The following is a 21,967-nucleotide window of genomic DNA, read 5'->3' on the forward strand; positions in this document are numbered from 1 at the left end:
AGGCCGAACTCTTCAAATGACCGACAGCCCAAAACAAGCACAATCAAAGCCCTCACTCTTCAGATTAGCTTCTTTTGGAACGAGAGGGCAAAAATCTGCTTCAGCCCCTTCGGGGCAGCATTTTTCACATCAATACTCTTTCTCCCTGGAGCTTCCCCAGCAGGGAATCTCATCCTTTTTTAACTCCTCGGGTTGGCTTTTTTTGGGGATATTTATCCAATTCTGGGAGTCAATCAACTTCTTTTCTTTAGTTCCTCTTATGCCTCAAGAGTCTTCACACTCACTAAGTGTCTTGGGAGTCTTTCTCCCTTAAGATGCCTGTGTAAGCCTTGTAAATAAACTCTAACCCAAAACCATCCCCTTTGGGGGAATGACCCCCCCCCCCCCAATATCACAACCTCTATCTACCTCAACCCATTATTCAAATCCTGCAGGACAGTTACCCAATGCCCCTTATACCCCCCTCCTTAAGAGAGAGGATGCTTGCAGATTGCAGGACCTCAGTAACAGAGAGCTCAGTGACCTCTGGATGACTTTAGAGAGCAGGAACCTTCTAGCAAAGAACCTTTATTGATCCTAGGTAGGGATACAAATACACTTTTAGCCCCATTGGGGGAGAAGGGAGGTGTTCCCAGGGGTATGCGTTTTGGATGCAATCAGAAAATAAACACATGTAGAGTGCGTTTTGAAATCTACAGGCATTATCTTCCTTTTAAAATTCTGGCTAGATAAGAAGACAGGTGTAAAAGTCCATTTTGTACCTGTGGTAATCTTTCAAAGAGAAAGTACATGCAAAAATTATCTATGGATTAAAAACAAATGTAGCCCCCCCCCCCCCCTGGACTTTGAATCAAAGCTGACAGAGTGAAAATTGCCCCACCTCCTCTCAAAGACCAGCAGTTAAATATTCAGATTCCAATAGTTCAGATGTCACTGAGGAGGCTATTCAGGAGGACATAGGAACATAAGAAATTGCCATGCTGGGTCAAACCAAGGGTCCATCAAGCCCAGCATCCTGTTTCCAACAGAGGCCAAACCAGGCCACAAGGCCACCTGGCAATTACCCAAACACTAAGAAGACCCCATGCTACTGATGCAATTAATAGCAGTGGCTATTCCCTCAACTTTATTAATAGCCATTAATGGACTTCTCCTCCAAGAACTTATCCAAACCTTTTTTTGATCCCAGCTACACTAACTGCACTAACCACATCCTCTGGCAACAAATTCCAGAGCTTAATTGTTTGTTGAGTGAAAAAGAATTTTCTCCGATTAGTCTTAAATGTGCTACTTGCTAACTTCATGGAATGCCCCCTAGTCCTCCTATTTTCCGAAAGTGTAAATAACCGAATCACATCTACTCGTTCAAGACCTCTCATGATCTTAAAGACCTCTATCATATCCCCCCTCAGCCGTCTCTTCTCCAAGCTGAACAGCCCTAACTTCTTCAGCCTTTCCTCATAGGGGAGCTGTTCCATCCTCTTTATCATTTTGGTTGCCTTTCTCTGTACCTTCTCCATCGCAACTATATCTTTTTTGAGATGCAGCGACCAGAATTGTACACAGAATTCAAGGTGCGGTCTCACCATGGAGCGATATAGAAGCATTATGACATTTTCTGTTTTATTGACCATTCCCTTCTTAATAATTCTTTTCTGACTGCTGCCGCACACTGAGCCGATGATTTTAAAGTATTATTCACTATGATGCCTAGATCTTTTTCCTGGGTGGTAGCTCCTAATATGGAACCTAACATCGTGTAACTACAGCAAGGGTTATTTTTCCCTATATGCAACACCTTGTACTTGTCCACATTAAACGTCATCTGCCATTTGAATGCCCAATCTTCCAGTCTTGCAAGGTTCTCCTGTAATGTATCACAATCCGCTTGTGATTTGTAATCTAACTCGTCGTATTCCTTTCCAGATCATTTATATATATATTGAAAAGCACCAGTCCAAGTACAGATCCCTGAGGCACTCCACTGTTTACCCTTTTCCACTGAGAAAATTAACCATTTAGTCCTACTCTCTTCCTGTCTTTTAACCAGTTTGTAATCCACAAAAGGACATCGCCTGCTATCCCATGACATTTTAGTTTTCTTAAAAGCCTCTCATGAGGGACTTTGTCAAACGCCTTCTGAAAATCAAAATACACATCTACCGGTTCACCTTTATCCACATGTTTATTAACTCCTTCAAAAAAATGAAACAGATTTGTTAGGCAAGACTTCCCTTGGGTAAATCCATGTTGACTATGTTCCATTAAACCATGTCTTTCTATATGCTCTACGATTTTGATCTTTAGAATAGTTTCCACTATTTTTCCTGGCACTGAAGTCAGGTTTACTGGTCTATAGTTATCCGGATCACCCCTGGAGCCCTTTTTAAATATTGGAGTTACATTAGCTATCATCCAGTCTTCAGGTACAATGGATGATTTTAATGCTAGGTTACACATTTTAACTAATAGATCAGAAATGTCATTTTTGAGTTCCTTCTGTACCCTAGGATGCATACCATCCGGTCCAGGTAATTTGCTACTCTTTGGTTTGTCAATCTGGCCTACTACATCTTCCAGGTTCACTGTGATTTGGTTCAGTTCATCTGACTCATCACCCCTGAAAACCATCTCCGGAACTGGTACCTCCCTAACATCCTCATTAGTATACACGGAAGCAAAGAATTAATTTAGTCTTTCTGCAATGGCCTTATCTTCCCTAAGAGCCCCTTTAACCCCTCAGTCATCTAATGGTCCAACCAACTCCCTCACAGGTTTCTTGCTTTGGAAATATTTTAAAAAGTTTTTATTATAAGTTTTTGCCTTTATGGCAAATTTCATAGATAGAGTTTCTTGCTTATGATAGGAGGTGATCATTTTATGCCAAGAAGGAAGTTTTTATGCACAGTCGGCTTAGTGGTAATGTGCCCATCACTAATGGTGATTGGTTCATCACTAATCAGATAATGTGTGGCCGCCCCTTCACTTAGTGCGTACTATGTATATAACCTAAAGCAGTGGCTATGGCATTGAGTGAATTTTCTATAAAATGTACAGTACCAGGGTTGTGGCTTCTACTTTCCCACTCAGGCAGCAATAGGAGAAAGTAAGCTATTTGCCACAGGTCAAAGAGTTTCTGGGGCCAGCAACCTGGTAGAAAAGTCAGCATTGAAGGAACTGCTGGGTCAGTGGCCTTGTAGCCATGTGGGGCATCTGGGTCTGATCAGCCTGTTGGCCAAGATTAAAGTGTAGGGTTGCAGTATTTATTTAAAAAAATGTTCTCGGCAAGATACATAAAAACATGCATATTTTATAATAAAACAATGCAAAAGCTCTTGAGACAAAAATCCTCAATCTTGTAACTTAATAAAGCCATTGGCATCTTAATTCTACTATAAGAATATCAGCCTCAAGGTGATTAGGTTACTGCAACAAGTTAGTATTAAAAAATGAAACCAAATACCGAAAACAATATAGGGAAAGTTAGCCATTGGGCTACTTAGGAGTCTAGATTGATGGCTGAATTGGTAGTGCTCTTCATCACAAAGCCAAAATACTGCACCTGCATTTCTGTGACGCGATCCGATTTATTTGTTAATGTTTAAACCAAGTGCCTGCAACAGAATGCCCTGCACAGGAGGCTGTTCTTGAATGCTGCAGTGGACGGTCTCCGTGTACGGTGAGAACCGGCATGTGTGCATTTCTCGCTGCAGCCAACCTGATTGTCTGGAACACCCTTCCAGATGAAGAGCGCACCAAACCCTGCATTCGCGTGTTCAGGAACAGTTAAAAATGGGTTTTTTTGCAAGCAGGCATTTGAATCATCTGATTAATAATTTCAAAATGGTTTTTTTTTAAATGAAAGTGCAACATTACGTAAGTCACAGATGGAAGTCCATTACCCAGTGACTGATACAAAATGGACTTACTTTAGCTTTTGGAGTAGCCTTAACTGTCCATATGCAGTCAACCGCCTGGCCAGGCTCTGTCTTGTTTTCTTGTTCCACCTGGCTGGAACGGATTATTCCATCAGCTCCGGAGAGCTCAAACTGGCAGTCTGAGGAAAGGAGAAAACTCGGAGTCAAGGACCTGTTTGGAAAATTCATTAAAAAAAAAAGAAAATAAACAAACCAGAAAAGCAGAACCTGACCTGGGATGGGATTTAAAATACCTCCAAGGTATGTGAAGTCTGGGTCTGCAAGAGAAAAACATTACAAATTAGTGGTGCCAATATTGATTTCTATTCAATATTTATTATGCAATTTTATATTCAAAAACTCTAAAAGGTGAATTTTAAAAGCCCCAGGCGCACCAAAGCCGGGAGGGTACGCAGAGAAGTTGGGCTAGTGCACGCCGTGCATATTTTAATAAGCGCGCGAGGTCTGGTGGGGCGTGGGCATTGCTAGATTAATCTGCGCAGAAGTATTTACGCGCTCAAGCGCGCGCCGGGGTCCCCCTGCCACGTAACTTTACTTCTGCTATGGATGGCGTGTAAGTCCAGGAACAAAGAAAAAAAATAGGCTAGTCAGAGGGGTATTAATGGTAGAGGCTAACAGAGTAACAGGAAGGCTAATTAACTGGGGGGGATAGACAGTCCTGTCGTTTACCTGGGCTAACTGGGAACAAATTGGGGAAACTGGTAATCGCGTTGGCGCACGTGTCTACTGAAATCTCCCCACTTCCGCAGTATTTTATACCCTGCGCGTATATACGCTCGTTATGTTATAACATTGCCACGACCTTTGGCGCAAGCCAGCATACGTGTGTGCGCGTGCACCCGTGCGGCTGTTTCAAAGTTACCATCTAAGCAATGTACAAACATAATAACAGATACAATAAAATGAACATCCATGTCACAAATATCAACTATCAACTATCAAACAAATTCAGCCCTGAATAAAGCCATTTACACGCTCCTGACTATCTGAAGCCCGAAAAACAATAAAGAACATAAGAACATAAGAAAATGCCATACTGGGTCAGACCAAAGGTCCATCAAGCCCAGCATCCTGTTTCCAACAGTGGCTAATCCAGGCCATAAGAACCTGGCAAGTGCCCAAAAACTAAGTCTATTCCATGTTACCATTGCTAATAATAGTAGTAGCTATTTTCTAAGTCAACCTACACATTTTACAGCTCCAGCCTAAAAACAGACATCCAGACGTCCCAAAGCTCCAAGGGCATGAGAGCCAACACATACCCAGTTAGCTGCCCAGCAAAGTTCACTGAAGCAGAAAAAGCCATGATTTTAAATGCTTACCAACCAACGCCAATAGGCCTCACAGCTGCGTCAAGCTTGCAAGGGTACACAATATTAGGGGTTTGGGAACCTGCCTGTTACTGTGCACCTCGTGCTCTCTTCCCCCACACCCATCGAGGCCGGCAGTGCTACAGACCTCTCTATTAACTCCTTTATCTACACAATGCGAAGAATTCAGGAAAAAAAAACAACGTGCTTTCTCCACAGAAATAGACTTATTTGTCACACTTGCCAAGATTAGCATTTAGAAGAAAATAAAAATGGTACATATCTCCAATGTCCTTGCTGCTGAGCACCAGTTGATACTGAAGAAACACCTGCTTTAAACATGCCAAAAACCTTAGCCAACGTAAGTATTAAAAGCAGGTACTGACTGATTAGCCCCACTCAACTTCAGAAGATTCCCCTCTGTTTACCTCTGGCTGGAGATCCCGGGGACCGTCTGGAGGGAAAAGCTTGCTTCCTTGGTTCGGGTACTAATTGAGGGGCATCTCTCCACCTTGTCCCACCCCTGACTTTGTGCCAGATTCCAGGCAGGGCTTTCCTCTCTCTAGACTGCCAGCTATTCCTGGGCCTTCCTCCTTCAAAGGGGTTCTTTTTGCATCGTCAGCCTCCCTTCTCCCCTCTGTTTGCCCCTTCTTACACTAGCCAGCTGATGCTTATGCATAAAGTTCATGCATAATCATGCCGTGAGCGGATGGTGTCGTCTCTGCATTGCAGATTGCTTCCCCCTTTCCTTTTTCTGGGTCCTGCCCCCATCTTGACCAGCGCTGACTTGCCGTGTCAGCATTTTCTCCTTTCTGAGGCCTCCCTTTGTCTGCGGGTGGGGAACACGGCCTGTCTGATGGACTCTGCTTGGACGGACTGTGACTTCTGCTCTTAGAGATAAAGTTGCTGCCTTCGCTATCCTCTGGCTGCTTGTTGTTTATTTACCCAGGCTTATAGTCAACAAGCAGATTTCGATAAGCCAGCCAGCTTATTCATGCTGGTCAAAGTTTCTTGTCTTCTTTCTTTCAGCTAAGGCAGTGTTCCTTTGCTGGGGCACCTGTCATATTCCATCTTTTACAGATTGTTTCTTCTAGATTCATTTTTTTTGTGCTTTCTGTGGTAAACATGGGTATCTCCCTACAGAAGCAGTGGTACTAGGTGCAGTTAAAATAAAGAAATTAATTGAGGTTACCTCTTCTTATTTTGTGTTCTGAGCTTTATTTCATAGGTGCCTTTAAATAGGTATTCAATGAACCCGGCTGGCTGGCTACTGTGGGATCAGACCTTTGATGGCATAATCCATCAAAGGTTGACAGGGTGCTCGAACTTTGGATTATGCCATCGAGTTCCACACCATGACCACTGAGTTAAATTGGCGAGAGAATAGCCTTCAAAGCATCTTCTTAGCGGGACTTTCCTCGTGGGTGAATGATGAACTAGCTGCTTGGGAGTTTCCAGAGTCTCTGGACGCACTCATTGATCTGGTGGGTAGGATCGACCACCACCTCCAGCAGTGAGCCCGAGAGCTGTGACTTCCACGGAGACCAGTGATGTTGGCCCCATCCTTCTCACGTCCGCTTACTGGGGTACTGGCACCACCTCCTACTGCCGCAAAGTCTGAGGAACCTATGCAACTGGGACAGGGTCATCTCTCCCCAGAGGAGAGGCTTGGGAGTTTGCTCTTATTGTGCCAGGAAGGGGCATCTGTTGGTGCACTATCCCCAGAGGCTGGGAAACTAGCAAGCCTAGGAGCCACTGGGAAGATGATCCTAGCTTTACTATTCCCGCTCCCCAACTCACCCTACCTGTGTCCATCATAGTGGGCAATCATGAGTTCCCCACCCTAGCCTTGGTGGAGTCTGGCGCAGGTGGGAACTTTATTATGAAGACCCTGATGGACCATCTGAAGTTACCCATGGTTCCCCGGGGGACACCCCTAGTCATCTCTTCCATCCATGGAGAACCACTTCCCGGGCAGATCACTACGACCACAGCTCCTCTGCAGCTCCGCACCCGCATGTGGAAAATATAACTCTCTACATAATCGAGAAAGCGGTGTACTAGGGTTGCCTTGCCTACAGCTCCACTCTCCTCAATTTGACTGGGGATCACTTTAGTTAACGAGCTGGGAAACTCATTGCCATAATGCATATCTACTCCGAATTGAGCCCCCGGCAGCTGTTCCCTTGGCTACAACCATCGTGGGACTGCCACCTCAGTATGCAGATTGTGTGGATGTGTTCTCCAAAAGTAAGGCCGAGATGCTGCCCACTCAGCATGCTTTTGATTGTGCCATCAACTTGGTATCGGGCGTCAACCCGCCACAAGGAAGAGTATATCCGTTGTCAGTCCTGGAGACAGAAGTTATGTCCTGGGACATCAAGGAAAACCTTGACTGGGGCTTCATCAGGCCGTTTTCATCTCCTGCTGGGGTGGGGTTCTTCTTTGTGTCCAAGGAGGATGGTTCCTTATGCCCTTGCATAGATTATCAGGGCCTAAACACAATAACTAAAAAGGATCGCTACCCCTTGATGCTCATCTCGGAGCTCTTTGACCGACTTCAGGGAGCCAAAGTTTTCACAAAATTGGACCTCAGGGGGGGGGCCTACAACCTTATTCGGATAAGGTTAGGCAACGAATGGAAGGTGGCGTTTAACATGTGGGACGGCCATTACGAGTTTTTGATGATGCCCTTTGGCCTATGTAACACACGTGCGGTATTCCAATACAGGATGAACAAAATCTTCAGGGATGTTCTGTACACCTGTGTCATAGTTTAACTCAAGAACATTCTCATCTTCATAAAGAATCTCTCATCTCATTGACAAGATGTTCGTCAAGATCTTCAGCAACTACAGGCAAATAGTTTATATGTCAAACTGGAGAAGTGCATCTTTGAGAAGGAAAGTTTACCCTTCCTGGGATATATATAGTTTCTAGCTGTGGCTTACATATGGACCCGGAGAAGGTCAAATGTATTCTGGATTGGGCACAATCTTTGGGTCTCCGTGCCTTGCAGAGGTTTCTAGGTTTCGTGAACTACTCCCGGCACTTCGTGCCCAAATACTCCCAGATCGCGGCTCCTCTCACGGCACTCACCAGAAAGAGAGCCAGTACCAAGGCTTGGCCCTCCTGAAGTGGTCGCCACCTTCCAAGAACTGAAGCGGGCCTTTATCCACAAACCGTGCCTCCACCTCCCAGACCCCACACATCCATTCATTCTGGAAGTTGGTGCCTCCTCCTTGGGCGTAGGTACCTTGCTGAATCAACACTCCAGTACAGGAGTCCTTTGCCCCTGCTCCTTCTTCTCCCGCAAGTTCACTCCCGCTGAGCAGAACTACGGAATTGGAGACAGGGAGTTGCTAGCCATCAAAATGGCACTCAAGGAGTGGAGACAGTGGTTGGAAGGAGCACAACACCGAATTACTATATATACTGACCACAAGAACTTGTAACACCTCCACTATGCCCAACGACTGAATGCAAGCCAAGTCCGATGGTCCCTGTTCTTTTTGCGTTTTGATTTCGAGGTGAGGTATTGACCTGCTACCAAGAACGCTTGGGCGGATGCCCTCTCTCAATCCTTTGAGGCAGAAGACACGCTGGATCCCTCTAGGCACATTATCGATCCAGCCTGGATTCTCTTGACCTCTTCTGTGACCATCCCCCCAGGAAAGATGGTCGTTCCACACCGTCTCCAACAGAAGGTATTGGAATGGTCCCATGACTCCTGTGTTGCAGGTCACCCTGGATAGGCCCAGACTCTCACCTTGCTCCAGCAGTATTACTCTTGGTCCCAGATGCAAAGAGATGTCAGGGCCTACATGGACTCTTGTCCTACCTGTGCACAGCAAAAACTGTTGGTGGGATGATCTTGGGGGCTATTATAGCCATTGCCAGCCCTCAAGGAACCCTGGACTCATTTGTCCACTGACTTTGTGGAGGACTTTCCCCTCTCTAACGGCTGCAGCACTATTTGGGTCATGATTGACCAGTTCTCAAAAATGGCTCACTTTGCTCCTCTCCCAGGTCTTCCCTCAGCACCTGAACTAGCCTGGCTGTTTACCACCCACATTTTTCACCTGCATGGCTTGCCCATGCATATTATTTCAGATCGAGGAACCCAGTTTACTGCCAGATACTGGCACTCTCTGTGCAGGAAATTCAACATTACTTTGGATTATACTACAGCCTATCATCCTCAAGCCAATGGCCAGGCAGAACAAACAAATCAGACCTTGAAATCCTTCCTAAGGGCTTATGCCAATGAATGCCAGGACAATTGGGCGACCCTACTTCCATGAGTGGAATTCTCCCACAATTTCCACATTTGCTCCGCTACAGGTGCTTCCCCGTTTCAGATCATATATGGGAAACAGCCTTCCCCACCATGCCAGTTCTATTACCTGTCCCCTCACCAGCAGCACAACTAACCACACAAAAGCTCCAGAAGCTGTGGATTCATACTAAGGACATGCTTCAGAAGGCCGCACAGAGAGCCAAAAGAGCAACAGATGCGCACTGGCGACAAGCACTGCAATTCAAACCAGGGGCCAAGGTGTGGTTAAGCACCCGCCATATCTGGCTTAGAATGCCCTCCATGAGACTCGCTCTCTGCTATATCATGCCCTTCCCCATCTCGCAGCAGGTGGGGCCCGTGACCTACCAGCTGTGGCTACCCGCCTCCCTGGGGGTCCACAATGTGTTCCACATATCCCTCCTCAAGCCATTAATCCTCATGTGGCCATTCTGAAAGGTGCACAGACCTCTATAAGTAGCGAGAGAGGAGGACCAGGTCTACCAAGTGAGTGAGGTACTGGACGTTAGACATCGGAACAAAAGATGGGCGTATCTGATCTCCTGGTAGGGGGTACAATCTGGAAGAACATACTTGGGAACCTGCCTCGAACATCTTGGCCAAGGAACTCCTAAAGGCATTTCATGCTGCTCACCCTAAGAAACCCAGGCCCCTTTGGGGGGGGGGGGGGTTAAAGGAGTGGGTACTGTTGCGTTTGGCCAGCCACGTGTCCATCCCATGATCGGCCACTCTAACCTGCAGCCCTGAACCAGGAGGGGCGACCAGTGGCACCAGTCAACGAAACGCGGCTGACCACCACACAAGCCTGAGGTGGCCTGTGAGAGACGCCGCTCAGCTGAGTGAGCGTCCCTGTGCGCGCTTGTCTGAACTGGCTTTAAAGGGCCCGCGGCAGGAAAAGTCTTGCGGTGCCTCCAGATGACATCATAGGCCTGCCACTGTTTAATGCCTGTTCTGTACCCCCTGTCAGACGCCTTGGCAATAGGTGAACTACTTGAGTAGCTGATTGCCACGCTGTTCCTGGTTCCTGCTTCATGCCTTCAATTCATGGTTCCTATTCCTGTTCCTTCAGTGGTCCTATATCCTCGTCTGGTGATTCCTAGTCAGTCTTCTCCACCTGCTGTCCTGCCTTGCCTTCCTCCCTTCGGATTGACTCTTTAGCTTTTTGGACCCCGATTTCATCTTCGTTTTGGATTCTCGACTGACCTCTGACTTTCTTTCACATTGCTGGATTACTGCCCACCCTGACCTCGGTTTGTCTTCGTTTCCGCTGTATGCTGCCCGCCTCGACCTCTGCCTGAACTGACTTTTCTTCTCACTGGCCTTCGACTTCTGTGACAGATCCTTCACCACCCAGAGGCCCGCGCCTAAGTCCAGCCAGCTCCGGCACCCAAGGGCTCATCCTGGGGGGGGAACGAGGGGCTGGTATTGGTGAACCTCCTGTTGGCCCTTTGCTCCAGCCAGCTCCGCTGACCAATGGTGAGGACCTGCTTGCCTCCTCCTCCCTGTGGGTAGCACTAAGCTCACCTCAGCCCAAGGGTCCACACGTGCAACAGATAACTCTCCACTCCCCCTCTGGATTCTTTAACTCACCTGCCGTTATCTTAAAACAGGAGGAGGACAGGGCCTTGCAGCTGTTCAGGTGCTTCCTCTCTCCTCCCCTGCCAGGGCCTGATTGGCACTCTTAGAACCATGCGGTTCAAAGCACAACACTGGGACCTCACAGGGGAGGAGGAAGTAAACATCTGAGCAGCTGCAAAGCCCCATCCTGCTTCTCCTTTTGTTTTAAGACAGCAGTGAGTAAGTGAATGAATCTGGGATCGTCAGTGAGGGGGAGCGAATAAACTAGGGAAAGCCATGGGAAGGGAATTAATAAACTGAGGATCACCATGAAGCGGGCGGGCGGAAGGGAAAGAGTAAACAGACTGGGGATCGCTGTGGCAAGGGAGGGAACGAGTGAATGAACTGGGCATTGCCATTGGGGGGGGGGGACCCTTGGCGTCTCTGTTAATCTCAAGCTAACTTCACCCCATATGTGACCAATGCTCATGCTCCTCCCACAGGCCGTCCAGTGCCTGCCTTTGCATGCAAATGTATAAATGCATGTGGGAGAGAGAGAAAGTGTGTGTGTGTGTGTATATGTGTGACTGAATATGGGAAAGAGAAAGTGAGTGCGTGTGTGATTGCATGTCGGAGAGAGAGAGAAAGAGAGAGTGAGTGTGTGTGTGTGTGTGTGAGATTGGATTTGAGACAGAGAGTATGCATGTGTGTGTGTATGTGAGACAGGGGAAGGTTTGTGGCACCCTCTCCAACCCAACTAATTTATGACAATCTCAGGGTGACTGGAAATCAAAACTTCCCAGGTCTGAAGAGCAGGGTTTTTTTTTATCATTATAAGTTTTAAGTATTGAGTGTTATTTGATGTCTGCAGTTTTGAAATATTTCATTGATGTTTGGAAATTTAAAAAAAATGTGTATGAGTTTTTGATTATTGGATGTTATTCTATTCATCAGCTGTTTTGAAATATTTATTCTTTATATTGGTATGATTTTACTATTATGATTGATAGGTTATTTTCTTAATTTTGTTGTTTGATGTTTTATGAGGCATTGTAATGTTTCCGTTTTTCCATTGTTGCACTTCATATAGAGTTTGGCTTGTTACACTTTCCAGTTCAGTTTTTGTCTGAATGCTTCTATTTATACTTTTTTATGGTCACTTTATTCTGTATTTGGCAAGGTTCTGCATGTGCGATGACTACTATTACTATTAACATTTCTATAGCGCTACGCGACATATAATTCTGTTTCTAAACGAGGAAAAAATATCCATTTCAATCATATTTTTACATAACTCGAATATTTTAACTAAAAATGTCAATTAAAATTAATATTCAAGGGTTGTGTGAAAGGAATCTGGCAGATCAGAGTGCCAATCAGCTTGTGGCACTCGAGGACCCAAGTTACCAACCCCCAGTTTAAATCTTGGCGCACCACTTCATAAGAACATAAGAAATTGCCATGCTGGGTCAGACCAAGCGTCCATCAAGCCCAGCATCCTGTTTCCAACAGTGGCCAATCCAGGCCACAAGAACCTGGCAATTACCCAAGGTTGCCTACCCCATTATAGAACTTTAAAAGGGAAAACAGAACATGGTACAGTTCTACATTGCTCTTCTCCTCAATATTTCTAATAGCTATTGGCATAAAATAATTTATTTTTTGTATGAATCAGGTTCAGCGTAACAATGTGGGAGAACTGGAAGAAACCAGAAGAGAACCTTAAATAAGTAAAAATTTTACACATCACAGAATGTGTTACAGCAGTGTCTTTAAATCTATTCAGAAGTAATAACTTGGAGACCAAGGGAAAATAAAACTTGGAGACCAAGGGAAAATCGGACCCAGTCATTATGGGTCCGATTTTCAAAAGCATTTACATGTTTAAAACTGGGTTTTACAGATGTCAATGCACTTTACCAGCATTAAGAGGTTTTTGAAAATTGCTATGATAATGTTACATTTACATGCGATACGCCTTTGAAAATTCACCTGTATACCTGGTATAAAGGAATATTTTGCTCGGAATCCCAGCCCTTCAAGTTCTTCATCCGAGGAAAACTTTATCCACATAAACCTTCCTGTTGACCTGATCAAGTTAGGGCTTTTTAGTCCACAGTAACGATCTATGAGGGGGGAGAAACCAAACGGTCCGTCTCGAATCTCCAGGTGGTCAAACCGACATTCGAAGGATGGCTCGATGTGATAGGGTTCATCGAAGGTCAGCTCAATTCTTTGGCGTGGAGCCGCTGCAACACAGCATAGCTGAATGTTAAAATGCAATGATGGCGGATGTGAGAATGATAAAATAACTGAGATTAAAAAAACAGAATCCTTGAAGTAGACAAGAAAATTATCGTCCGATTCCTCATTTGGATAAAACGAATTGAACAAAGTTCACGGTAGACTAGAGAGACATATTTTACTATAGTCAGGTTTATGCCCTCGATTTAAATTCATGGACGCATAATGTGGAATCTCTAGTTTTGTGCTGGACATTGTGAAAGCTTTAGAAAAAAAGATGTGGTCTCTTTTATGAATCCAAGCACCCTTTAAAAGTAGTTTATAGATCCACTGAGATACATTCTTTCATTTCTTCTTACAAATTTTTAGGAGTTCACATCACTGCGGCTGAGCTTTAAAAGGAAATAAACCGTGAGAATAACACTTTTGGATGGAGCACATCCCTTGAACGAGGAAAGGGTGAGCAGCAGCCAGCTCACTGTTGAGAATGACCACATGAAATCTACTGACCGCTGGGTGATCACTAACCAGCGATATCACAATTCATTTACCATAGAAATGAAAAAGAAAGCTTAAGAGAGACACATGGCACGTTACCTTCCAGGATGTAGATGCATTCCTTGTTCGGAGGGTACGTATCAGGAAAATTTGGCGATGCAAAATGACCTCCGTTGCTGGTGCGAATCCAAATGCCACACTGAGTAGGGGGAATGTGTTTGACTCCCATATTTATTTCATCTTAAGAAAAAAAAAAAAAAAAAAAAAGGAAAACCACAGCTGTAAGCTTCTATTTTGACAAACCCAAACAGTATTGGTTAGTCACAACAGTGGCAGAACTGCATCTATGGAGCAGACACAACAGACTTTAGGGAGAAGACCAGAGACCCAAGAACAGCTGTGCTAGCTGAGGAATTTGAAGGCAAGGAGATAGATATTCAAAAGACCTGCAGCTAATTGGGTCATTTCTCATTAGGGCCTTAACATTAGCCAGGTGGACTTATCTGTCTAATTTAGACGGGATATTCGGTTGCAGCTGAATATCCACAGATATATCACTACTTAGCTGGATAAGTCTTATCCATCCAAGCTATTGAGCAGGCGCTGCTTAAGCCTGAAACTGTATCCAGCTACGTATGCCGCACCGTTACGCCCACTGCCCGCCCACCAGTTATCTGGCTAAAATCTTAGTCGCATAGGTGTCTTAACCAGCTAAGTGGCAGCCACTAAATATAGCTGGATATTCAGTGGCTGCTACTTAGCCGGAAAAATCCTACTTAGCCCGCTAAATAGCTGTAGGGAACCTCTGGCTTCCCTTATTAAAAGGAGTGTATAATCTAGCTGGGGAAGTTCAGAGCAATTCAGAAAAAAAAAAGAGAGGTTTGGGTGTTACTCCCCTATGTGGGAGCTGCAGATGGCGTGGTCTAGTTATCATCCTCAAGCACCATCAATCCTTGTGGATTTAGGCTGCATTTTCTGAAGGCAGGAGCTCTCTGTCTCCTGTTGTTTAGTTTTGCTAAATTATTTCCTTGTGGTGGGTCAGCCTGAAGCCTGACCTACTTGTAATTGCTTGATGCTCTTGTAATCCAATTTTGGGAGACTTTCAATTGTGAGACTCTTGTGTGTACTGTGCACGGAGGATGAGGGCATCCCTGTGCATGGTTAAATCAAGGGAAGGGAATGTTCTGGAAGAGTTCTCTCACTCCCCCAGAGGATAGACCTGTTAGTGACCCGATGGCAGCGGAGTTTCAACTAAGATCTGTTCTTGCTACCTCTTCAGTTGGGAGGCGAGGGCATTTTTCCACCCTTCCTGTCGCTGTTTTGGGTTTCCCCTTTTTGTAAAAAAAAAAAAAAAAAAGACGATTTTTCTTCCACCTGGAGCTGAGTGCCCTTGGTACCAGGGAATCCGTTTCCGTGCTATTGGGAAGAGGCGTCTCTCACCTTGGAAGAGTCTGAGGAATGAAGGTTTGTTCATCTAAAAGGAGTCCCTGTCATTAGCTTGAGGGAGGGAACAGAGTATTCCAGGACTGTGCTACCCTTGAGAGGAGAGTGCCCATCTGGTACTTCATAATGAGCGCTAAAGTATTTCAGAAGACTTCAGGAAAGGTAGGAGAACTGGGACATATGTTCTGATCAACTACTGGGACTTTATTCTAACCTCTCCACAGTGGGGAGAAAGGAAGTGACAATAATTTGGGAATTGAGAAGAGGCCTGAACTATCTTCAATTGGAGTAATCTGAGAAATTGGGAAGAGGAAGAGATCAAGTGATAAGAAGTGTGCTTCCAGAGGAATTCAGAGACTTTGCTGTTAAGAATGAGGTGACAAGTTTATTAATCTTCCTTCTATAACATTATATTTATTGACTTTGTTTGAAACATGAATTGAGTGCTGTAAATATTCTTCAGTCATCAAATCAACTATCAGTACTGAAGTTGGAAACCACATTGCTTCTCAGTGTGCTGTTTGGATGCAGAAGACTGTGATTATTCTTAATGCAGTTCACAGTGAAGGAAAGGGGCTTGTACTGGGACTATTGCAAGAGAGCCTTGGAACTATCCTTCCCCCCCAGCCCACCCCCACAGGGAGAAGGTGAAAGGCTATCCATGCAGAGACAGAGAGAACGGTGGTCAGAAGGCGTCCATCTCTCTTGCTGGGTGCCCCTGGGTGCAGTTTAAAGGCTCTGGCCCAACCAGGGGCTGCATAGTTTTTAAAATATTGACCTCAAAGTGATCGGCGCAGAGATATAGACAGCACATGAGCTCGCGTCCCTTGAGTTCATCTGATATGTTCTTTATTCTAACTTGGGTATCTCTATGAAGGCCACAGACAGGTCTGGTGTTCAGAGTAACCAAGCTATGAAAGTTAACCTTGTTCTTAAAACATTTTGTCTACAAAGGCATCTGATGAATATTCAATGTGGATTGCCCTGAAAAATCAGACCTGATTGTGGCTCTCGCCGAGAGCTCCTTGCTCTGTGGTTCTCAAGCCACTCCCTTAAGGAGCACCCTTGCTGGTCTGGGTTTCAGGAGCTTGACAACGAGCGGGCATGAGATACATTTGCAAATACTGGGTCGCCAACCTAAGCACTAAACTGAACATCCTGAACGATCGTTGGGTTGTGAAGAAGGGGGTCACACTCTTAATTTCAAAATAAAAATATGATTTTAAAGCAGGACAAGAGGGTAAGTACAAGCATTGGTTACCAGTCAAATACAGAATACAGTTTAAAATTCTATCCATTATACACTCTCTCATTCATACCCCTAACTCAGTTACTTTATGCACCATCCTCCGCATTTACAAACCTACCAGACACCTAAGGTCAATGGACAAAAATCTTCTTGATATTCCATCACCTCGACAAGCCCATTTAGATATTACCAGAAAAAGAGCTTTTTCAGTCATAGGCCCCATTTTATGGAATTCATTACCAGACTCTATCAGATCCATATCCAATTCCAAACAATTCAAAAAATCTTTAAAAACACATTTATTTCAAATCGCATTTCACATACCACCCACCAAATAATGCATCATATTCCCAGTTTTGGCATCTGATCCCGATTCTTTTACTTGTTTACTGATTTGTTTAAATTACCTATTTTTTTAATTTTATTTTATGTTAATGAACAATTTTTGTAATTTTTATATCTTCTATAACTAAGTTATTTTTAAGTAACCCTTATTTTTTAGTTTTATTAGTTAGTTTTTATCTTTATTTTATTTGATATTTGTAAACCGTTTTGATTAAACACTGTTTGTAAAGACGGTATAGAAATATTTTTAAATAAAATAAATAAAATAAAAATAAATAAACCAGGACAGTTCTCCTTTAAAATGACAAAAAAAAACCCAAAAACAACTTGCTAACAGGGATAGTAAAGCAAAAAGCAAAACTCATCCATACCTTGTGTCTTCTGTGCCACAGCAATCCCTTCCACCACAAGGATCGTTATGAAAAAGACTAGCAAGACAGAGAAAAGAAATATTAAAAAGCACAGCCGGAAATTAGAAATATGCATTCAAACTAGTTTTCAAATAGCACATCAGACCGCCTTTGACAGTTTTCCCCAGGTAACATTTCCTGTTTCAGTCCTCCTGCATGCGCTGTTCGGGTGCCGTCTGCACGAGTTGATATGCCATGTGTTCGGATGCCTCTTATTGTGTAAGAGTGTTGCCGTGCGCTTACAGGTTGCACAGTTCTAGCAGACGTGTAATAAGCTTGCTTTTCTTTTATTCAGAATGTGGCATAGTTAATTTTAACTCCCTTTGATGTTTTAATAATTCGGCTTTGATTGGGGATGATTTAGGATGTTCATGGCTTGAAAAAAAATCACTCATTAATAAATCAGAAAAGAAGGAGCCTAGCACTAAATCCAGTGATTTCTTTTGATCCCCCGACATCTTGTTCCTACCTTATTTTATTTCTCAAATGCATCTCAAGGGCAGCAGGTCAAATGCCTCCTGTTTTCAGCGCAGGATACCTAGCAGCAGCAGAGGTCTGGCAGGGCACTTCCTTACACGTTTTATACAAACGGACTCGCCTTTTCCCTCCAGCACAGGCAGATTCTACGTCATGCAAGGCCTGGGCCTCTGAACGTAGACAGTTATGCCTCGCAGCATTTTAAGTGCCCTTTAACTTAAATCTTTTTTCCCTTCAAGCAACTAAAATATTTCCAAACCATAAATCTGATGATTTTGCAAAAAAAAAAAAAAAAAAAAAAAATGCATTCATTGCGTTGGGCTGCGGTTAGGGGGTGTGGGGAGAGGGAGAGTAGGATCAATGGTTTTTGTTTTCCTATATCCCTCCATCTTTGATTTCCCACCACCACGGATGGCAGGTCCTGTGACAAGAGGAACCCTTATCAACCTGCCTCCTCCGAGGGGCACTTTTACTGCCACTCGGCTGGCAGATGTCTCCTGGCCTCTGCATAGCACCTTCATGATGGGCGCCGAGCATTGCCCGAGCCTAACCTGGATCTCCCTTACTGCATGCAGCACACAACTCCTCAGCTCGAGCCACACGACTGGCCCTTGCTATTAACTAAATTATTATGGACATATTGTTAACGATATGTTCAAGCAGAGAGGACCTTTTCTAAACTACGCCAATCATTTGTAGAATAGTTTAGGCAAGCTATTCATCTTAATAGTATTAATTCTGCCTGAGAGAGGGTGGGATCACTCACCATCAATTTAAGTCAGTCTTGATCTGGTCGATAACTGCAGGAACAGTAAATCTCTACAGTTCTGTGAGATTAGTGAAAACCTTTATCCCCCAAGATAGCTAATCTGTTTCTCCAGCAAGGGTGCAGAAACCCCCCGCTAACGCCTGACTCAAAACTACAGGTGAAAACGTCAATCACATATATCCAAAATTCACTGCTCTGAATTTTGCAAAAATAAAATGAAATGGATTTAATCTGAAAAGTGGCAGATGCAGATACTGAAATGTAAAAAACCATCTTACAAGGAACTGCTCAGCAATTTCCAACAATCGCCCCCTGTTAAAGCCTCAATATAATCATAGGTCCATCAGTCATGTAATTTTTTTTATACATATTTATGAATGCATTTAAAATTCTCCCCGAACATTCAGTGTTACTTCCCTAATGCACATCCCACAGAGCTCAAATATGACTTATCCAATGTCTATCCCGACAAGGGTCCATGTGTCGAAGTTGCTCTGTTATCAGGGGAAAGCATTCATCTAGCACTTTAAATGCCATCATTGTGCTTTGCTTGCAGGAGAACGCTTATAGACTGGGAGTGAGGGAGACACTAACCACTACAGGGGCTCGAAACAGAAACGTCAACATAGTGTTTTCCGTGATGCACAGCAGCTTCTGAAAACAATAGATGTTGGATGTGTAATATTTGAGCTCTATGGGACATACTTTGCAGACATGACATCCGAATTTTGTGGGAGAATTTTAAATGCATGTATAAAATATTTAAAGATTAGGAAACTAGTGGCCCATGATTGTATTGTGGAACTAATATGAGGCAATCGGAAACCGCCAAGCAATTCCATGGGTGTTAGTCCTTAAATTTTCAATTTTTTAGATGAAAGTAGTTTCATCTTTTTGGCAAAATTAGAGGCAGAAATCCTGCATGTTTTGGATTTACTCATATCCTTTTTTGGTGTGTGCTGAGATCAGTAGACTGCTAGAGATACAAATTTTACCCTCTCCAAAATCTGTGTCTGATTGGAAAGCTTGTTCAAGAGAAAGTGCAAGAGTCTTAAACGTTGTCCCCTGTCAGGGCTGTCACAAGTGTTGAGCATAAGGAGTGGTCAGTTTGCAAACATGCAAGACCGAAAGGGTAAGACGGGAGGGGACCCCGTTTTGTCCAGTGACCGCCCCTTCTTCTATTTCCTGCTAGGAAAACCAGACTTCAGTTTCAGGAATGTGACAGCCTCCCATGGCTTAACAGTTACAATATTTTGCCTATAAATCTTAGGCATACTGGGGCAATTTTTCAAACAGTTTAGGCTCCTAACTTTTGGATTAGGCTCCTAGATTAGACCTTTAGAAAATTTAGTAGAACTGAGTTCCCTAAAAAGGGGGCAAAATTAGGGTGAGGAAAACAAACTTAGGAGCTTAGCATTGATTTTCAGAACTAGGCACCTAATTTAGGAGCCTAAACCTAGGCAAATAAATAGCAGCCCTTATGTGAATTTTCAGCTGAAAACATAGGCACCTAAGTTCGGCTGAAAATAGGTGCCTAGCTTAAGACCTCATTTTGAGGTCTAAATTTAGGAAATCTGCTTTTTTGGAATATCCGTCCCCTAGTGTTCAGGTACTGGTATCTAATGGATTGAATAAAGCTCACAACTGATCCTCCTGTGTCTGTTATGGATGGAAGGTGAGGCTTTGGTCAATACGGCATGCGCTTCCACGTGATGTAATCTGGTCTGCACAGCCAAATGTTCAGGCAGAAGGTATTTAATTTTCTGGAGAGGGTAACCTCACGGGAGGTTTCTAGGAGGCCAGAATGAACTTTACTGGGTATTTATCCAGAAAGGACAATTGTAATATGACATGCAGTTGACATTGGTGCTTAGCAGCATTAATGGTAGCCTGGAACGAAGTTCAATCTATTTCTGTATTTCATCAATTTATCTAGCACCCTTCCCTCTCAAGGGGTACAGTGCTGGTTCAGACACTGGTAGGAGTTGGTATCTATCGCTTCCTCATATAAAATGTTTATTACGCAGAAGACTAAATTGGTCATCTCCATATGGGATTTTTGTCTGTCTTCATTTATCAAAGGTTGGACTATACAGTATACCCTGAATTTGGACAGAAGATGGCCCATCAGTAGACGAATGCAGATAAAACGATCTGGTGCCAGGATTGCCTAAACTCTATCTGAAAAATGATTTGAGGGGATTGGGAAGGAGGAGCAGAAGGGACGGGTTGGGGGAAGCATTAAACAATATATTAGAGTGGAGGGTGGGAGACCCTGGAGATTGGAAATTGGGGGAATCCCCTCTCCCCCTTCCTAGAATACCATAGCAGGGTCTCTGAAGTGGATGGCGGCAGGAACAGGCTCCTCCTTGGCACATTTGCACGCCTCTATGGTATGGCTGTTTGACACCTTCAAAGTTTGGCACCCTAGACTATTGCCAATACCTAAATCCAGTTCTGTTAGGGTGGGATTTTTCCTTACTATACTATAAATAATGCAATGGTACTGTTTTGATATCTGAACCCTACTGTCTATTCTGAGGGGCGGATTTTAAAACCCCTGCGCGCGTAAATCCTTCTGGATTTATGCGCGCCGGCGCGCCTATTTTGCATAGGCCACCGGCGCGCGCAGAGCCCCGGGACGCGCGTAAGTCCCGGGGCTTCCTGTCGGGGCGTGGTGGAATGGCGCGGCGTTTAGGGGGCGGGGCACTGTGTTTCGGGGGCGGCGACATAGGCGTGGTTTCAGCCCGGGGGCGTGGCCGCGGCCTCCGGAACAGCCCCCGGGACCGGACCACGGAGCAGGGCAGCCGGCTGACAGGCGTAACTTTGCCGACAAAGGTAAGGGGGGGGGGGGAAGGTGGGGGGAGGGCGAAAGAAAGTTTCCTCTGAGGCCGCTCCGAAATCGGAGCGGTCTCGGAGGGAACAGGCAGCGTGCGCTGGGCTCGGCGTGCGCAGGTTGCACAAATGTGCACCCCCATGCGCGCACCGACCCCGTATTTTATAGGATACGCGCGTATCTTATAAAATCTAGCGTACTTTTGTTCGCACAAGTATTTAAAATCTACCCCGAGGTTTTAAAAAGGCTGGATGATTTACTTGAAAGTCTATGTCCCACAACGAAAACAAATTGGGGTAGATTTTCAGAGCCCTGCTCGCCTAAATCCGCCCAAAACCGGGCGGATTTAGGCGAGCAGGGCCCTGCGCGCCGGGAAGCCTATTTTACATAGGCCTCCCGGCGCGCGCAGAGCCCCGGGACTCGCGTACGTCCCGGGGTTTTCGGAGGGGGGCGTGTCGGGGGCGTGTCGGGGGGGCGGGCCCGGTCGACGCGGCGTTTCGGGGGCGTGTCGGCCGCGTTTTGGGGGCGGGTACGGGGCGGGGCTATGGCCCGGGGGCGTGGCCGCGCCCTCCG

At 44.9% G+C, this 21,967-nt stretch overlaps 1 protein-coding gene across 1 annotated transcript in view; it reads right to left on the reverse strand.

Moving 5' to 3' along the window:
* The window catches only part of NETO2 (neuropilin and tolloid like 2), an 87,282-nt gene that overhangs the window by 32,100 nt on the left and 33,215 nt on the right, over positions 1-21,967 (reverse strand). The window contains exons 2-6 of the mRNA XM_029608469.1: positions 17,274-17,330; positions 13,965-14,105; positions 13,124-13,372; positions 4,151-4,195; positions 3,930-4,057 (exon numbers count right to left, since the gene is read on the reverse strand). Coding sequence (XP_029464329.1) covers positions 3,930-4,057; positions 4,151-4,195; positions 13,124-13,372; positions 13,965-14,105; positions 17,274-17,330 — 620 coding nt within the window. The remainder of the gene's footprint in view (positions 1-3,929; positions 4,058-4,150; positions 4,196-13,123; positions 13,373-13,964; positions 14,106-17,273; positions 17,331-21,967) is intronic.

Source organism: Rhinatrema bivittatum, chromosome 7 (assembly GCF_901001135.1).
Source record: "Rhinatrema bivittatum chromosome 7, aRhiBiv1.1, whole genome shotgun sequence".
In the NCBI taxonomy this organism is placed as follows: Eukaryota; Metazoa; Chordata; class Amphibia; order Gymnophiona; family Rhinatrematidae; genus Rhinatrema; species Rhinatrema bivittatum.